Source organism: Artemia sp. Qi Xiang Cuo, unplaced genomic scaffold (genome assembly GCF_049724085.1).
Source record: "Artemia sp. Qi Xiang Cuo unplaced genomic scaffold, ASM4972408v1 HiC_scaffold_22, whole genome shotgun sequence".
Taxonomy (NCBI): Eukaryota; Metazoa; Arthropoda; class Branchiopoda; order Anostraca; family Artemiidae; genus Artemia; species Artemia sp. Qi Xiang Cuo.
The window spans coordinates 5879381-5897252 of NW_028297431.1; the positions used below are offsets into that span (position 1 = coordinate 5879381).

The 17872-nt window shown below is 33.3% G+C and overlaps 1 protein-coding gene across 1 annotated transcript in view; it reads left to right on the top strand.

Moving 5' to 3' along the window:
- The window catches only part of LOC148939090 (fibroblast growth factor receptor 3-like), a 51263-nt gene extending 37631 nt beyond the window's left edge, over positions 1–13632 (top strand). The window contains exon 5 of the mRNA XM_089107304.1: positions 13579–13632. Within this exon, the coding sequence (XP_088963430.1) occupies positions 13579–13632 (54 nt within the window). The remainder of the gene's footprint in view (positions 1–13578) is intronic.
- The last annotated feature ends 4240 nt before the right edge of the window (positions 13633–17872 follow it).

Genomic DNA, 17872 nt, shown 5'->3' on the forward strand with positions numbered 1-17872 from the left:
TTATCAGAGTATTTCTGAAAAACATGGGTGACGTGATCCGGTCGATCCTAAACTTTGAAGATAAGTGTCTAGGCTTAACTTGTGAATTTAAACCTGATTGGCTAACGTCATGGAGAGGAGGGCTAAGCTTTGAGTGATATTTACTCCAGAAAGAAAATATTGGAGGAAGATGAAATTTTGTGTGTTTTTAATTTAATATTTTGTCATAAAGACTTTCTTTTCCCAAAGGTTAACATCGTCAAGTGGTGCCTCTCTTGAGACGCACAAATAGCCCTCAGAGCTTATTAAGCTGTTTTCTGAAAACGATATAAGAATACGGTAACGTTTAAGTATCAAGAATTGTGATAGGCGATTTTCATTTTTTTAATTGGTCAAATGGAAACTTGCACAACCATTTACGTTTTAAAGAGTTCGTGAAACATGGGAGTTCGTTTTTTATTAAAAAATACCTCCATATGCAGGCTTTGGCAGTAGCGGGTGCCACAAAACGAAAAAAAAGGTGGGGGTGAAAACTCAGCAAAAATGTGCCGATCCACTACAATGAACATCACTATTTTATCAGAAAAAAGGTTCTGTAAGTGAAGGCCAAATATATTCAATAGATTTTTATGCGCCCTTAAATAACGCGGGCATTGTCAAGCGCTACAACAATCGTGTCATTCCTTGGCATCCCCGTATGTATTTTTCTTGTTCGAATCCTCTTTATGACGCTCCTGACTTTTGTTTCTGGGTTTTAGGGGGGGGGTACCTAGGTTTGGTTAGGTTACGTAATAATATATGCTATGCTTTTCCCCCCCCCCCCCCAATGTGTAAATATATAGCCCAAATTTGTTTCTAAACTATTATATATTCATCATATTTTGTTTTGTTTCACTAGCATTAACCAAACTAGCACTATATAAAAGAGTCCATTCAGTACAGGAGCAACACACATTTTTCAGTTTTTAATTGATTTGCGAAAATTGGCTCCAATATCAATTCTTCAAATTCATTCGAAGGTAGAAACTTTGATTGTAGAATGTGTGGAGAAACTTACGCGGAAAAAATTGCAAGGAGACTTTGCTCGTTATACTCGTTATATACTCGTTATATATTTTCGTTATTTCGTTATATTTTCGTTTTTATTTCGTGTCGGTTTTGTTGTAATCCTGCTTTTCGAAGAAAAGCAGGATCATTTCTAGAAATAAGGGGTCAAAAACTGTTTTTGTGGAAAGGGATTTTTTGCTTTTCTGTCATAGGCACTGAAACATATAGTAGATTCACTCTTGGCTTATCGAAATGATGATTTTGCTCCTTTTTTCGCTTTAGCCGAGTTATACAACGTGTTTGGTTGTAAAATTTTTGGTTGTAAAAGTTTGGCTGTAAAATTTTTTTTCAGTAAAATGTAAATTATGTTCTGTAAATATCCTTTTGGGTTCATGGTTTGCTATCTCCAGCATTCACGACCTGAAAAGGGCGTAAATGATTAACTCATTAATCAACTTTATCAAAATATAGTAATAAATTGTTATATATTAATTAATAGTTAATATAGTAATTAATCGTTGGCTTCAATACATCTCTACCCCCCAGATATAAAATAGAAGTAAAATCTAGCAATAATGTAAGTTAATATTTTATTTCAGGTTTTGTCTAAAGGGGGCTATTTGCTACTCTCTGTGACTTGAGGTTTATGTTCCTTGTGTAATTTTTCGTGTTTTGTTTTTCTGCTCTCTTATGGTTTTAATATATGAACAGAAGAAAAAAATTTTACTATCATTCCATAGTTGGGATTCAGCCTACCGATTATACATCTACTGAAATACAGAATTAAAAACATATTGAATACAAGTATCTTCGGGGACCACACTGCCTTTCCATTATGAATAAATAACAGTTCAAATAAGGATAGACCCTTTTATTAGTCAGTGAAAAACAACGATAAAAATTCTGGATATTTCTATCACATAAAGAGCAAACGTCATCAGCAGATAAACTTCTGTTTATTTGCTGATGATAGTCGCCGTGTATGTGGTTGAAATATTCAGAATTTTTATCATTGTTTTTCACTGTCTAATAAATGGATCTATTTTTATTTGAACTGTTATTTGTACGACACGTTGAATATTAGTTGAAAAATTAAGAAAAAAAGACAATTTTCTTATTATTAAAGCGCATTTAGATCCTTTTCCAATAAAACTTTTAAGTAATATTATAGATTCTGGCTGTGTAAATGGATAGATCTGATACTAGTGAAACCAATGATGTACATATCTTGTCCTTCTGGGGGAATTTACCGTTGTAGGCTTGTCGCAAAATCTCTTGTTTCAGAGGGATCATATACCTTAACGGTAAAAAAGTGTCATTTACGGATATCCAAGTGTAAGCGAATCTGACTTGAAGACTGGCTAGTGAAAATTATCGCAATTTTTGTTTGAAAAGGCAGTGTGTTTTAGAGCTGTGTGACCATGCTCGTATCTTTCTGATAAGATTTTATTCTAATTATCCTTCTAATAAAATAGCATGACCTTTTTTTTATTTTTTTATATTTCGAAAGATACATAAACCAAAAACTAAGAACTTTTATAGTTTTTGGTTAATTTTTCACTCCATAAGAAAAACCATTCTAATAGTGATCACAGTTACCGGTATAATCTGATAATTTAAAGCGGGCACAAATATGTGTCTTCAGAGGGCACAAATCACTTGTTTCAGAGGGATCATATACCTTAACGGTAAAAAAGTGTCATTTACGGATATCCAATTGGAAGCGAATCTGACTTGAACATTGGCTAGAGAAAATTATCGCAATTTTTGTTTGAAAAGGCAGTGTGTTTTAGAGCTGTGTGACCATGCTCGTATCTTTCTGATAAGATCTAAAAGCATACAAGATTCATACTCCGCCTTCGCGCACGCACGAATCCGATGTACACATCATGATGAGCTTATGGAAATTGAACTAGGCTGTAACGACACGGCTCAGTCTTTAAGCACGGTATGAACTATGTATCATGTTTGGAACAAGAAGTTGCTAGCGTATATTCTCGACACTATGGCCTGGAGTTAACTTAAGTCTAGCCAGATCTTGTCTTCTCGCGAATATCAGCCTGGCAGCTTTCAGCTAGTCCTGAATTTTAGAAGGAAAGCTAATCCAGGTGGAGAATATGCCTCAAGTGTAACTGTTTAAATTGTTTTTGCCTTCTTTTTTCATTTATATTTATTCGATAATGTTATTTTTATTGTTACCGGACATCCACATTCTTTTAAATTTAAACAAAGCCGGGCATAATTATTACTTATGGCATTAGTTTGCTTTGGTTAAGAATGTCAATTTTGTTGCCAAAGACAATTTGGTAAGGTTAAAATATAGTTTTGCAGTTCCAAATCATGTGACACTCTTTAATGGACTGTTGGAACATACTCTTTTCTAACTCCAGCTGTAATCTACCCTCATATGAGCCTCCCATCTTCAGTGGTAGGCCAACCCTAGACCAACCCTTCATGGTCTTTGTCTTGATGGAATCTTCACCTTTTTCTTCACTGGTGGCTCCCAAATTTTCTTGAAAACAGTTTAAGCGGCGATGTAAATAGTGTAACTTTATTACTCATGTTAGAAGCAAGATTTTTGAAACCTATAAGCATCTCCTTTACCAGCGTAACTTGGTTTTCAGCTTTGCGGCTACTCAAAAAATTGCTTATGACTAGACAAATGATGTCCATGCATTTTGCTCAGCCTCATTCATGGAATCTAGAAAGACAGCATCTTTCATAAGTCTTCTCATTTGTGGGCCATCTAAAACTACAGCTTTAATCTGTTCTGTGGTTACGTGAGGCATCTTTCTTCCTATATATGCAAAGCATGATCCTTTCATATCTAGAGCCTTTACAAACTGCTTCTTTATTTCCAGCTTAAAATGCAGTGTGGGGAGGATGATTTTTCTCTCGTGTAACTAAAGTCTCATTAGTGTTATTCTTGTTCCCGAGAACCATATTTTCTTCCTAAAGCCGTTTTCTTTCTTTCTTTCTTTTTGCTGTCCCCAAAACATAAGAAACAAGGAATTTCGTGTAGTCACTTTGCTGTCCAAGACGAAAATGTGTCATATTTAATTCCACACAAATCGCCTACTGATGTTCAGAACACTTAATTTTCTCCAAAACTGAGGATACAGGGCCACATTATTTCTTGATGTTTGTCGAGTGGGCAATTGGTATAAATCCAAATTCAGACTTTAGACTTCGCTTGGAACTATCAATTAATAGGTGTTAGTCATCTGGTGATTTTTTTTTTCAGACTATCCGTTTTTCTAAAAGGCTATTATTATCATCAGAAAATGAGAGATTGTGTTCTTGATTGAAAAAAGGTCGCAAATCCTTTTCTCTTTTGCAGTAAGGATTGATTGAGGTTCCTTGCTCCAGTAAATTTTTGTTGTGCAATTTGGAGGCAAGTCATTCTGAAGCTTTTTTTGGCAGATTGAAATCTAACAAGGTCATTCAACTTGTCTTGGTTTAGACGTTGAGGGACTGATGAAATTCCCTCATAATTAGTCACCACCATCATTGTTGTCAAGAGAGTCATCAAAGAATCAATATTCTTCCGCACTGAGCTTGGTAGCTGATGAAATGTTTGTATTGGTACATCATCGTTGTGGGCTAGTGTCGTGTAGCAGAGGATAAATCTGAATTTTCAAACACAAAGATAGGCCTGCTGCGTTGTGTTTAAACCAGAATAATGCAAAGTTTTGACCTGGCACAAAGAAAAATCGAACTAGGGTTATGCCCATCCAGCAATGCTTTTGATCCAGAATCCAACAAGGATTTTGAAATCAGCAAGATCTAATGCTAAAAAAGCTGTACAAAAGTGTGCAAATACTAAAAAGGCTGTGCTGTGCCCCCTTATCGCTTCATTTTTTTTTTATTTTCATATGTTGTATTTGTTTGAATATTATGCAATTTCAGTTTTGTTTCCTTTTTATTTCATATTTTGTATTTTTTTAACAAATTTTAAATGTTTGGACTTTCGTCTCTTGTATGTAAAGAAAATGGAGTTCTGATCTACAATCCTTTGATAAATAATACAGGACACTATATGAATTGACACTGTAATCCCGCGATCGAGACACAACTCTTTGAAAATGGTATAACCTAGACAATGTTTGCAAAAACTCATGGTATCTTTGTATTGGATTTGAAACTGTTATGACTAGAAATTCAGCAACATTCGGTTTACAATTAGAAGAAGAAGAAGATTATACCATGTTAACTAATAATTATAAATTTAGCAACATTTTGTTTACAATTAGAAAAAGAAGATTATGCCAATCCTAATAATAATTCAAAAGAAATTTAAGAAAGATTAAGTAACTCAAAAGTTTGAATGAACTCAGATTATGAACTTTATAAGCCAGTGGACTAGTAACATTCAGTAATCTGGAAGCTATTACATTTGTTTTTGTCTAAACATAGTTTGTGTTAAATATAATACTTTTGTATTCCTGCTGATGATGGAGACCGACTTCAAAATATTTGCAACTTTTTTATTTGTTTTCATTTTATAATAAAGGACTTGTACATATTGAAACTCGTATATGTTTCATCCCAACTCTCATTGAAACTCTGGATAAACATAGAATTAGTTTGAAGGCAGTGTGTGAGGGGGGTAAAAAGTGATATTTAAACCTTCCTGATTTTCGGGAATATCTTTGGTCTATGCCTTTATTATGAAAGTAAAGAGTAACATTAAACCCTAAAGTGAGAAAAATCTATTCCATATAGGATGAGGACTGCTCCCTCCTCAACCCCTGTCGTGGTCTGAGAAACTCTGGCGGATGCTCATTTGATCAGATATTGAGAGTTCGAGTGCTCTTTATAAAAAAGTTAAAACGAGCAACCGCTTCTATTTCAGAGCCTTTTCTGTTATCTGTCCCTTTTTATACCTCTTTATTCATTTTAAGCGTTTACCCCCCCCCCTGTCCATTCCCCACCCTGAAAAATACCCAAATTGAAAATGCCCCAACCCCCGGAAAATACCCCCCAACCCACGAAAAATACTCCCCGGAAAATATTCCTGGCAGAAAATACTCCCCGGAAAATATTCCCCACCCCCCGTGGAAAATAAGGCTTTCCAAAGTTGAGAATTTTATTGGTGTTTTTTTTACGGAAGGGGAAAGAATTTGTTTACATGTTTATAATGCGTCAGTCACTCAAGCTTAAGCTGTGTCTAGCTCCATAACCACCCTGTGTATTCGTTATTTTTTTTTTAATCTTAGCGCAAGACACGAAAAGACACGGGACTTTTTATTTTTGAAATATATATTGTGGGCTACATATGCGAACCCACGGGGGGGGGGTAAGGGTGTGGCAAGTTGTAATTAATAAAATGATGTTTTCTAGTTATACGGACACAAAAAAAATTACAGAACAATATATCGGTATCTGTAAATTTTGTTAACAAAATAAAGTAAATAAAAGCATAATACACATGTACCTAAATTCCTTCCCCCAACGGAAATTAAAAAAATAAAACTCAAATAAAATTCTGAAATTTGAAAAGTCTTGTTTTCCACGGGGGGGGGGGGGGTTCCGGGTAGGAAAAATTTTCCGGGGGGGAGTAATTTCCGTATTTTTATAAAAGGATAAAATAAACGCCCGAACCCATAGGATGAGGGCCGTAAATTATGCGAGATGTCAATTAGTTAGTTATAGGTTTTATAGTGGAAAAAAGGGGGGGCATGTTTGATAGGTGGCGTCAATTATACAGGAAATTTAAGGGATGATTTTCTTTTTCAAAAATAAAATGAGAATCTTGTAATTGGAAGGGCGATGAGCTTGGGGCCTGGAAATGAGCTACATAAGCTTTATCCCTCATCAATTTAAAATTTGAAGTCATAAGTCTTTAGACGAAGGGTACTAATGTACAATAATTTAGATTTGTCTGAAACTTATTTGAAACCGTAGTCTAAGAGGATACCAATCCAAAAAGAAATCAATACAATAGTGCGTACCATCGAAAGGCAGCCCCCACAGGGGCCGGAAAAGTGCCAAGATCTTATTTCACACCCAATTCCACTGGTAGAATGTATTTCAAAAACCTTAGAGTCGATTAAAATTAAAATTTCTTGTGTCCTTTTTAAAGGTCAAAAGATACTGAAGGGTCTTCAGCATCCTTCGTGGTTCCTTTTCTGCTATTTGGGTCTCCTTCAATCTTTATGATATCAAATCAAATTTCGAGATATCTGTACTGTTCAAAAACTTCAAAATTTTTGCCTTCAGGATTGATGTCAAACCCATATCCTCAATTCTAAGCAATGTTAAAAATAAATACTATAATATTTTCACACCCATTATTCTGCCTATAAGTAGGAATGACCTAATGACTCCCGTGCGAACCCATTTGCTGCCATCTACAATGTAGTCTAACGGTACCTATCCACACAAACAATGTTACTGATCCACGAAGGGTGAAAAATGTCAGATAAATTGATTGCTTAATCAAGGGGACGTGGATTTATGAGACATCGATTTCCACTAGCGACGGGGAGAGGATTTACGAGACATTGATGTATATATTCTAAGGGGAATTATTGATCCATGAAGGGGGACTTTATTTGTTGTTTCTAATGATAATTATTGATCCACTAACGGAATTAGAAATGACATCACTTGTTTCCTAGGAATTATACTGGACTCTAAAGGGATAGGAATTCTATTTTTAAGTATGGCTTCTCTGGTCTTTAGACTTAGTGATAAATTCTGTAATATTCTATCGAAACCATCGTAATTAGAAATGACATCACTTGTTTCCTAGGAATTATATGGGACTCTAAAGATATAGAAATTCTATTTTTAAATATGGCTTCTCTGATCTTTAGTGACAGCAATAAATTGATATTTTATTTTTAAATATGGCTACTCTGATCTTTAGGTCAGAGAGAAATTGATATTCTATCAAAACTATAACAGTGTAGCTGGGAACACCTTCGAGATGAAGACAGATTGAATGTATTTTACGCGGGAAAGGGTTTCCTATGAATTTCAAATGTGACAGCGCAGGGATGCCGAAACAGAGGAACACGCAGAAATTACGTCTAGGGGATTATTTGTGCGAAACCGTTTGAGACATTTTAGAAGATGATTTTAGAACATGAAATAGAAGATGAGTGGTGGTGAAACTTTGTGGTCGTTATAATACACAAGCTCCATTTGAAGAGTGTTGTAAGGTCCCCTACCCCAAATCCAAAGGGCCCCCCTATCGCAACACCAAAGACCCCCGGGGCCCCCAAGGCTCCCCCGGGCCGCGAAAGGCCCTCCGAGCCCCAAAGACCCCCCGGACCCCCCAAAGTCCTGGAGCCCTAAAGACCCCCCGGGCCCCCCAAAAGCTCCCCGCACCCCCAATCACCCCCCAAGCCCCTCCCCTTCCTCCCTCCCTTTTTTGAATTTTTTTAAGTTTTATCGGATTGAGTTTTTTAGACTTAGGAATTATCCAACATTTTTCGGTTTTTTCCTTTAGGACATTGGCATAGAGTTTTAGCCTAGAGTCTTAGATTACCGTAGTTTTATTTAGAGTTGAAGTTTAGTTTAGATATAGTTAATAATTTAAAGTTTTACATTAGAGTCTTAGCTTAGAGTTTTTGTTAGAGTTCTAGTTTAGTTTAGTTTTAGTTAAGAGTTTAGAGTTTTAGCCTAGAGCCTTAGCTTAGAGTTTTAGTTAGAGTTGAAGTTTAGTTTAGTTATAGATAAGAGTTTAGAGCTTTAGCTTAGAGTCTTAGCAGAGAGTTTTAGTTAGAGTTGAAGTTTAATTTAGTTATAGTTAAGAATGTAGAGTTTTAGCTTAGAGTCATAGCTTAGAGTTTTAGTTGAAGTTGTAGTTTTAGTTAAGTTTTAGTTAAGAGTTTAGAGTTTTAGCCTAGAGTCTTAGCTTAAAGTTTTTGTTAGAGTCTCAGTTTAGTTTAGTTTTAGTTAAGAGTTTAGAGTTTTAGCTTAGAGTCTTAGCTTAGAGTTTTTGTTAGAGTTCTAGTTTACTTTAGTTTTAGTTAAGAGTTTAGAGTTTTAACTTAGAGTCTTAGTTGAGAATTTTAGTTAGAGTTGAAGTTTACTTTAGTTATAGTTAAGAATTTAGAGTTTTAGCTTGGAGTCATAGCTTAGAGTTTTAGTTAAAGTTGTAGTTTTAGTTAAGTTTTAGTTAACAGTTTAGAGTTTTAGCCTAGAGTCTTAGCTTAGAGTTTCTGTTAGAGTTCTAGTTTAGTTTAGTTTTAGTTAAGAGTTTAGAGTTTTATCTTAGAGTCTTATCTTAGAGTTTTTTTTAGATTTATAGTTTAGTTATATTTAAGAGTTTTGATTTTTAAAATAGAGAATTATATTATACTTTTAGTTAGAGTTGAAGTTTAGTTTAGTTTTAGTTAAGAGTTTAGAGTTTTAGCTTAAAGTCTTAGATTAGAGTTTTAGTTAGATTTCTAGTTTAGTTTAGTTTTAAATAAGAGTTTAGAGTTTTATCTTAGAGTCTTAGCTTAGATATTTTTTTAGATTTGAAGTTTGGTTTAGTTATAGTTAAGAGTTTAGAGTTTTAGCTTAGAGTCTTAACTTAGAGTTTTTGTTAGAGTTCAGGTTTAGTTTAGTTTTAGTTAAGAGTTTAGAATTTTACCTTAGAGTCTTAGCTAAGAGTTTTAGTTAGAGCTGAAGTTTAGTTCAGTTATAGTTAAGAATTTAGAGTTTTAGCTTAGAGTCATAGCTTAGAGTTTTAGTTAAAAATGTAGTTTAGTTAAGTTTTAGTTAAGAGTTTAGATTCTTAGCCTAGAGGCTTAGCTTAGAGCTTTAGTTAGAGATGAAGTTTAGATTAGTTATAGTTAACAGTTTAGAGTTTTAGCCTAGAGTGTATATTAGAGTTTTGTTAGAGTTCTAGTTTAGTTTAGTTTTAGCTAAGAGTTTTGATTTTTAGCTTAGAGTCATAGCTTAGAGTTTTAGTTAGAGCTGAAGTTTAGTTCAGTTTAGTTTAACTTTATAGTTTTAGCTTAGACTCTTAGCTTAGAGTATTAATTAGAGTTGAAGTTTAGTTTAGTTATCGTTAAGAGTTGACAGTTTTAGCCTAGAGTCTTATATTAGAGTTTAGTTAGAGTTGAAGTTTAGTTTAGCTATAGTTAAGAGTTTGGTGTCTTACCTTTGAGTCTTAGCATAGAATTTTAGTTAGAGTTGAAGTTTAGTTTAGTTATAGTTTAGAATTTAGAGTTTTAGCTTAGATTCATAGCTTAGAGTTTTTGCTAAAGTTTTAGTTTAGTTAAGTTTTAGTTAATAGTTTAGAGTTTTATCCTAAAGTCTTAGCTCAAAGTCTTAGCTTAGAGTTTTTATTGAAATTCTAGTTTACTTTAGTGTTAGTTAAGATTTTAAATTTTTACCTTAGAGTCTTAGCTTAGATTTTTTGTTAGAGTTCTAGTTTTAGTTTAGTTATAGTTACGAGTTTGGAGTTTTACCTTAGAGTCTTAGCTTAGAGTTTTAGCTATAGTTGAAGTTTACTTTAGTTTTAGTTAAGAGTTTAGAGTTTTAGCTTAGAGTCTTAGTTTAAAGTTTTTGTTAGAGTTCTAGTTTAGTTTAATTTTAGTTATGAGTTTAGAGTTTTTATCTTAGAGTCTTAGCTTAGAGTTTTTGTTAGAGTTCTAGTTTAGTTTAGTTTTAGTGAAGAGTTTAGAGTTTTACCTTAGAGTCTTAGCTTAGAGTTTTAGTTAAAGTTGAAGTTTAGTTTAGTTTAGTTTTACTTTATAGTTTTAGCTTAGAATTCTAGTTTAGTTTAGTTTTAGTTGAGTTTAGAGTTTTAGCTTAGAGTTTTAGTTGGAGTTGAAGTTTAGTTATAGTTAAGAGTTTAGAGTTTTAGCATATTGTCTTAGCTTAGAGTTTTAGTTAGAGTTGAAGTTTATATTAGTTATAGTTAAGAGTTTAGAGTTTTAGACTAGAGTCCTAGTTTAGAGTTTAGTTGGAAGTGAAGTATAGTTTAGCTATAGTTAAGAGTTTGGAGTTTTAGCTTTGAGTCTTAGCTTAGAGTTTTAGTTAGAGTTGAAGTTTAGTTTAGTCATTGTTAAGAATTATGAGTTTTAGATTAGAGTCATAGCTTAGAGCTTTAGTTAAAGTTGTAGTTTAGTTCAGTTTTAGTTAAGAGTTTAGAGTTTTAGCCTAAAGTCTTAGCTTAGAGTCTTAGCTTAGAGTTTTTGTTTGAGTTCTAGTTTACTTTAGTTTTAGTTAAGAGTTTAGAGTTTTACCTTATAGTCTTAGCTTAGAGTTTTTGTTACAGTTCTAGTTTAGTTTAGTTATAGTTGAGAGTTTGGTGTTTTACATTATGGTCTTAGCTTAGAGTTTTAGTTAGAGTTGAAGTTTGCTTTAGTTTTAGTTAAGAGTTTTAGCCTAGAGTCTTAGCTTAGAGTTTTAGTTAGATTTCTAGTTTAGTTTAGTTTTAGTTAAGAGTTTAGAGTTTTTAGCTTAGAGTCTTAGCTTAGAGTTTTTGTCAAAGTTCTAGTTTAGTTTTAGTTTATAGTTTAGAGTTTTATCTTAGAGTCTTAGCTTAGAGTTTTAGTTAGAGATGAAGTTTAATTTAGTAATTGTTAAGAATTCAGAGTTTTAGATTAGAGTCATACCTTATAGTTTTAGTTAAAGTTGTAGTTTTTGTTACGTTATATTTAAGAGTTTAGAGTTTTAGCCTAGAGTCTTATCTTAGAGTATTAGCTTAGAGTTTTTGATGTATTTCTAGTTTAGTTTAGTTTTAGTTAATAGTTTAGAGTTTTAACTTAGAGTCTTAGCTTAGAGTTTTTGTTAGAGTTCTAGTTTAGTTTAGTTATAGTTAAGTGTTTGGAGTTTTAAATTAGAGTCTTAAATTAAAGTTTTAGTTAGAGTCGAAGTTAACTTTAGTTTTAGTTAAGAGTTTAGAGTTTTAGCTTAGAGTCTTAGCTTAGAGTTTTTGTTAGAGTTCTAGTTTAGTTTTAGTTAAGAGTTTAGAGTTTTTAGCTTAGAGTCTTAGCTTAGAGTTTTTTTTTGAATTTCTAGTTTAGTGTAGTTTAGCAGCGTTATTGGGTGTCGCTACTTTTTCAGTGGCGCTAGCAGTTCGTAAACTGACGCTAATATGGCAAAGCACCTTTTAGTCTTATCAATCCCCCATTTATGGTATTAACTTTGCTCAGTTTTCTTTATATCGACAAGCATTCCCCGAGAAAATATTTTCCTTTGAACAGAAAGCTCTAGAAAATTGTATTATAGAATCAAATGTTTGTCCATAAGAGCCAGAGTCCCCATGCGTTGCTCTTTCTAAAATCTATCCATTTTTTAGAGTCCCAACACTCTCAAAGCCAATTACAGACTAACCAAAAATTTTTGTACTCTAAAAAATATACGCTATTCTACTATAGAAAGAAAAAAATACCATTGATTTATAAACAATTTTATTTGACATGATTACAATAATAATAATCACAGATACATTTTGTTCTCTCCAATATATTTTGATAGGACATCTTATGCCGATCGAAGTTTATCTATATGGAGAATATTCACTTTTCCAGCAAAACATAGCTGCTCCTCCTGCTTAAATTTGCTTAATGATATCACGTATCTAGCATACATAGTGTCCCATTCACGACATAGTCTACAACCAGCGGTTATTTCCACAGCCAAATTGTGTACTTGTATATCATTGCTGCTGTTGTCAGCTATATCATTAATCTCCCAAAATGTAAATGCACCACTCATATTGTCTGCACTAATATCCTCGCCAATAAACTATTTTCTTTGAATTCAATTGTCTTACTAATATGAATTGTAAGGAAAACTATTCATTATGTTCAAACAACAATCATCAATCAAGTTATACTCATTCTCTATGAAAAGGTGTATAGGCCCTGTAGAAATGTTTACCTATATGTCTCGTAGAAGTATTAGGCCATGTGAGAGGATACTCACTCTCTTTGAAAAGGTGCAGAGGGGCATCAGAATTCCATAGAAATTGCTATACATCTGAGCAAAGTATAAGGCCATGTGAGGGGATACTCACTCTCTTTGAAAAGGTGTAGAGCTTCTATAGAATAACATAGAAATTGCTATACCCCAGAGCAAAGTATAAGACCCTGTGAGAGGATACTCACTCTCTTTGGAAAGGTGAAGAGCTTCTATAGAATAATATAGAAATTGCTATACCCCCGAGCAAAGTATAAGGTTATATACTACTCTGGGGAAAACATTTTAGGTTTTGCGGTCACGCGAAATTCCACGTAACTACTTACATATAAACTCAACTATCTACTTAAACCTCGATTATTCAATTAAACTTGTTATAAATAAACCAAAAAAAACTATAACCTATATATATGAAGCAAAATAGATAAATAAATAAATAACTGAATAAAAAATAAAAATAGATAAAAAGAAAAATAACAATAACAAATCCAGTCTCCCTCAATCTTGAACATTCCACTCCCCCTCCCCGCCTGTGTAGATAGCACAGAAAAATCATGGCAAAACGTAAGCAGACTAACAGCTACCTTTGGCAGAATAGTGGATTCTCTAAGGAAACATAAAATTATAGAGAGGCCGGAGGAAATTTCAGAACCATATACCGTTTCTACATTTTCTCAGATATTCGCTGAAAAAATTCAAATGGAACAGGCTGTTCTCGAGCAGAGACGTTGAGCTGAGAAAATATTAGATAGAAAAGAAATACAAGTCTATGAAATATATGAGATGTACAAGTTTTAAAGAAATAATATTAAAGGTAATATTGAAATGATGATATTCAAGATAATATTCAAAGAAACACGGAGATTTAGAAAAAACTCCGCATCAAATGAAGAAAAGTTTTATTTTGTTAGTACGGTAGATTTACTAAAGAGAGTTAATAAATAGACGGACCGATATCAGTAATTTGACACAGGTTTAGAGCAATTCATTATTAAAAATGAAGTTTCAATATTAAAATTTTTTAAGATTTTCAGAAAATGAGGGAAATTGTCAAAACTAATGTGGAATTGGCACTAATCCCTTCTAAATAAATCTTGTGTTTTAAAACTATTTTATAAAAAAATTACTTTTTTAGCAACTAAGCTCTTAAAAAAGATTAATTCGTCTTATTTTAGTTTGGAAAGGCATTTTTTCCTTAAACTATCGTTTCCTTAAACCATTATTATCCCATTAAAAAAAGGAGAAAAGACAAATTAATAAGTTTATTATTTGACTTTCACAAAAAAAATAAATAAATTGAACAACACTTTCGCGCTGGAGAAAATATATGAGGTTTTGCGGTCGCGCGAAAGTCCACGTAACTACTTATTTATAAACTCAACTATTTACTTAAACCTCAATTATTTAATTTGAATAATAACCTTTCCTCTAACTGTGAAATTTCAAATGGAATAAGTTGTTTTTGAGCAGGAATGTTGAACTGAGAAATATTAGACAGAAATGAAATAGACGTCTATGAAAGATACGAGATGTGAAAATTTTTAAGTAATTAATTTCTGTCAATGATTTCCATATGCTTCCGTCATCATCACGATTCGTTCTATTTTGCTAAGTTAATACCATAAATGGGGGATTGATAAGACTAAAAGGTGCTTTGCCATATTAGCGTCAGTTTACGAACTGCTAGCGCCACTGAGAAAGTAGCGACACCCAATAACGGTAGAACAATTCAAAACAAGTAAAATTCTACTTAATACGAATTTTTGATTTGAATTAAAGGTTTAGTTTTATTCGAATGCAAACTGAAATTCGCTAAATGTAGGAAAATTCTTTGTTTTTAGGAATTTTATTTTATTCACAAATAACGCCAAGTTTTCTATAGACCAAAATGGCTTTAGGTTATTGGTTAGACAAAAGCTATTATAAAGTTAAACAGCGCCTGGCCCGAACTGTCGTGCTTTGTTGGTACTTCCCTTTTTCCGAATAGAAAATAAGAATTTTGAAATAAACATATTCCAGATCAGCGCTGCTTTGCGGATTATTTCCTAATATTTGCTCTTTCATCATCACAATCATAGCTAGAAAGTTTTCATTATTAATTCATACGGCCAGAGATATATTTATATGTAAAACTTCAAAATAAAGTCTGACTTTGTAGTTTCTTCTGCTCTGTAGGACTTAACATCAAAAACTGAATTTTTCTTTTTTTAGCACTGAAGATCGCTTCGCGGAAGTCTTTGCCAAAATATCTGCTTTTGGCCTTTTCGCTTCTTTTCTGTCCATTGGCTAAAATTATATATATCCAGTGTGGTCTTAGGATCCATTTATTACCAAATAAGCTTAAAAAAAAGATTATTTCGTCTTATCTTAGTTTTGAAAGATAATTTATTTTTCCCCTTAAACAATTGACTGTTTGTCAAACCCTTAAAATTGGAACAATAATCTTTCCTTTAACAATCATACAACAATAATTTTTTGAAATGTTCTCAAAAGTGGCCAAAACCCCCTAAAATACAGAATTGGGATAAAAATAGTTAAGCTATACTAAATTAATGAATTGGATTATTATGTTGATTCTAAATATAAAAGTTTCATTAATTTTATTGTTAGTAGCAAAAGGCTTCGAGCTTGAAAAAAAATTTGGCTGACTTTAATAAAATGGGGAAAACACACCATTAAAAGTCAGATCATCCTAATGAAAATCACACCTTCAGATTTAACTTATAAGATAGATAGATAGATAGATAGATAGATAGGTTTATTTTCCATATATCAGAAAAATGATTACATAACAATCTACAAATCCCCACAAAGGCTCCATGGCCTGACAAAGGCTCCATGGCCTGATAACATAGCAATGAGATAACATTGCTATAAAGCTTTCAAGCTTCTGTCTTCAAAAACGTGGAATTTTGAATGTTTTACCAGAAAAAGATCATGGATGCAAGGTTAATTCTTAGGTGTGATCATATTAACCGAGTAATTCTGGAATATCGAGAGAGGGCTTATTCGAACGATCATTAAAAGTCCCGGTTCCCTTTTTAAGTAAAGAAAAAAATTGGCGGGCAACTAGCTTCCCATGCCCCCTTTTCCCCAAAAGTGTCCGATCAAAATTTTGAGAGTACTTTTTTCGACATAGCATAACTGCCAAATATATTACTGACAAATAGCATAGCAAAACTACCAAATATATTATTGCCAAATACATAACTGCCAAAAATTTTTGATCTAGTATTAAGAACTGCCACGTTTTAAGTTTTAGTATTTAAGACAGGACAACAGAGTAACGTGAAGCGGTAGAAATTTTCAATCCCAGCATTGTGAGATGTCCTCTTTCTATTGCATTTTAGTTTCTTCACACCCTCGTTTCAACAGTAAATTATTGGGATTTTGAGCACGAGAGAGAGAGAGAGAGAGGGAGGGTGAGTGTGAGAGAGAGAGAGAGAGAGAGAGAGAGAGAGAGAGAGAGAGAGAGAGAGAGGCCTAGTTTTGAATAGGCATAGTATAACCACATGACTTTATGTGTTCCTTTACTAGAAAAATATTCCAACTGCTTCCGGTTATATTGAAAGAAGCAAAAATAGTTTAATGCTTCGAATTTTAGATATTAAAAAAGGTGCAAAAATACGTTAAATCATTTAACCGAAGCAGTAAATTTCGTCGTCTTCACCCGTAGGAAGTTTTCGATGACAAAGTATTGGAGTGACTAAATATAAAGTTTTGTAGGGTTCCTCCTGAAAAGTCTTTTTCTAGGGGGCTAATTGGTTTCTGTCGACTTTTCGCAGACAAAGCAGTAAATTTCGGTGTCTTTCCTGACTAAAGTCTTTAATGACATAGGACCGACAGAATATTAATTTTTGAAGAGTAGCACCAAGGAATAGGATATTAAACTCTCGTCAATTTTGTAGTAGAGGGTTTTAAAGCCGAGTTGATCGACCTTTGTCTCCTCTCCAAGTTCTGTATAGCCGTCTGACTATCTTTTCCCTTTGGAGAATATCTTGATTTCCCCCTCTTTTTCCCTTGTTGCTGGAAAACGGGAGGAAAGGCTAATGAAAGAACAATCAAAATAACATATTCATTATTTTTCGTACTGGGAAACCCCAGAAAACTTTTTTAGCAGAATTCTGTACAGGATCTTTATTTACCCCTCTTTCCCCCATAAGTAGGGAAATGGGGTAACGAGTTATTACACAGCAATAGAAAAACGCATATTAGAATTTCATGGACCCAAGAACATCAGGAATGCCATTGTCAGTATCAAAAACTACCAGTCATAGATTTTTGAGTTTTTTCCAGGATTTTCCGCTTTCCCCCCGTTTTCCCCCCTGTTCCACCTAGGGGATTCTTGGGGACTTTTGGAATGTTGTAGAGGATTTTTCTACAAAATGGTGTAAATACAATTGATATAGCAATTTTGTCCCAGGTAGTCAATTCTTCGTAGATTTATTTGACAACTATGGATATAAATGAAACTTAGAGAATGAGGTTAATATAGGGCTAGAAAATCAAATAATCAAAAAATGGAGTGAGACGGTTAAGAAATTAGAAACATTAAAATTGTGGAAACATTAGAAACGCAGAAACATTAACATTAAACATTAAAATGTTAAGGTAGTTTATGGGCATGATTTCTACCTTAAGCTGAATTCACCAGCTAGATATTTCAATAAGCACACGATTTAAAAAGTATTTTCAAAAGAAGGATGCCCAATGAAGACAGGTTTAATCGCCTGCTTTACAGAGTTAAAGAGGATGAATTAGTTCATTGCTTGAGCCTTTGCCAGGGGCTCTCCAGCGTAAAGACAGGGACATTTGGAAACAGTGAGCTGGTACTTCCAAATTTCTCAAATAGTACGTCTCCTCAGTTTATTTGTAGAATAGCGAGATTGTTGAATATGTTGTCCACTAAAAAAAAAATCTTATCACTAAGAAAATATAATATTTCCTTTAAGTATTTTTTCATGATTGCTGG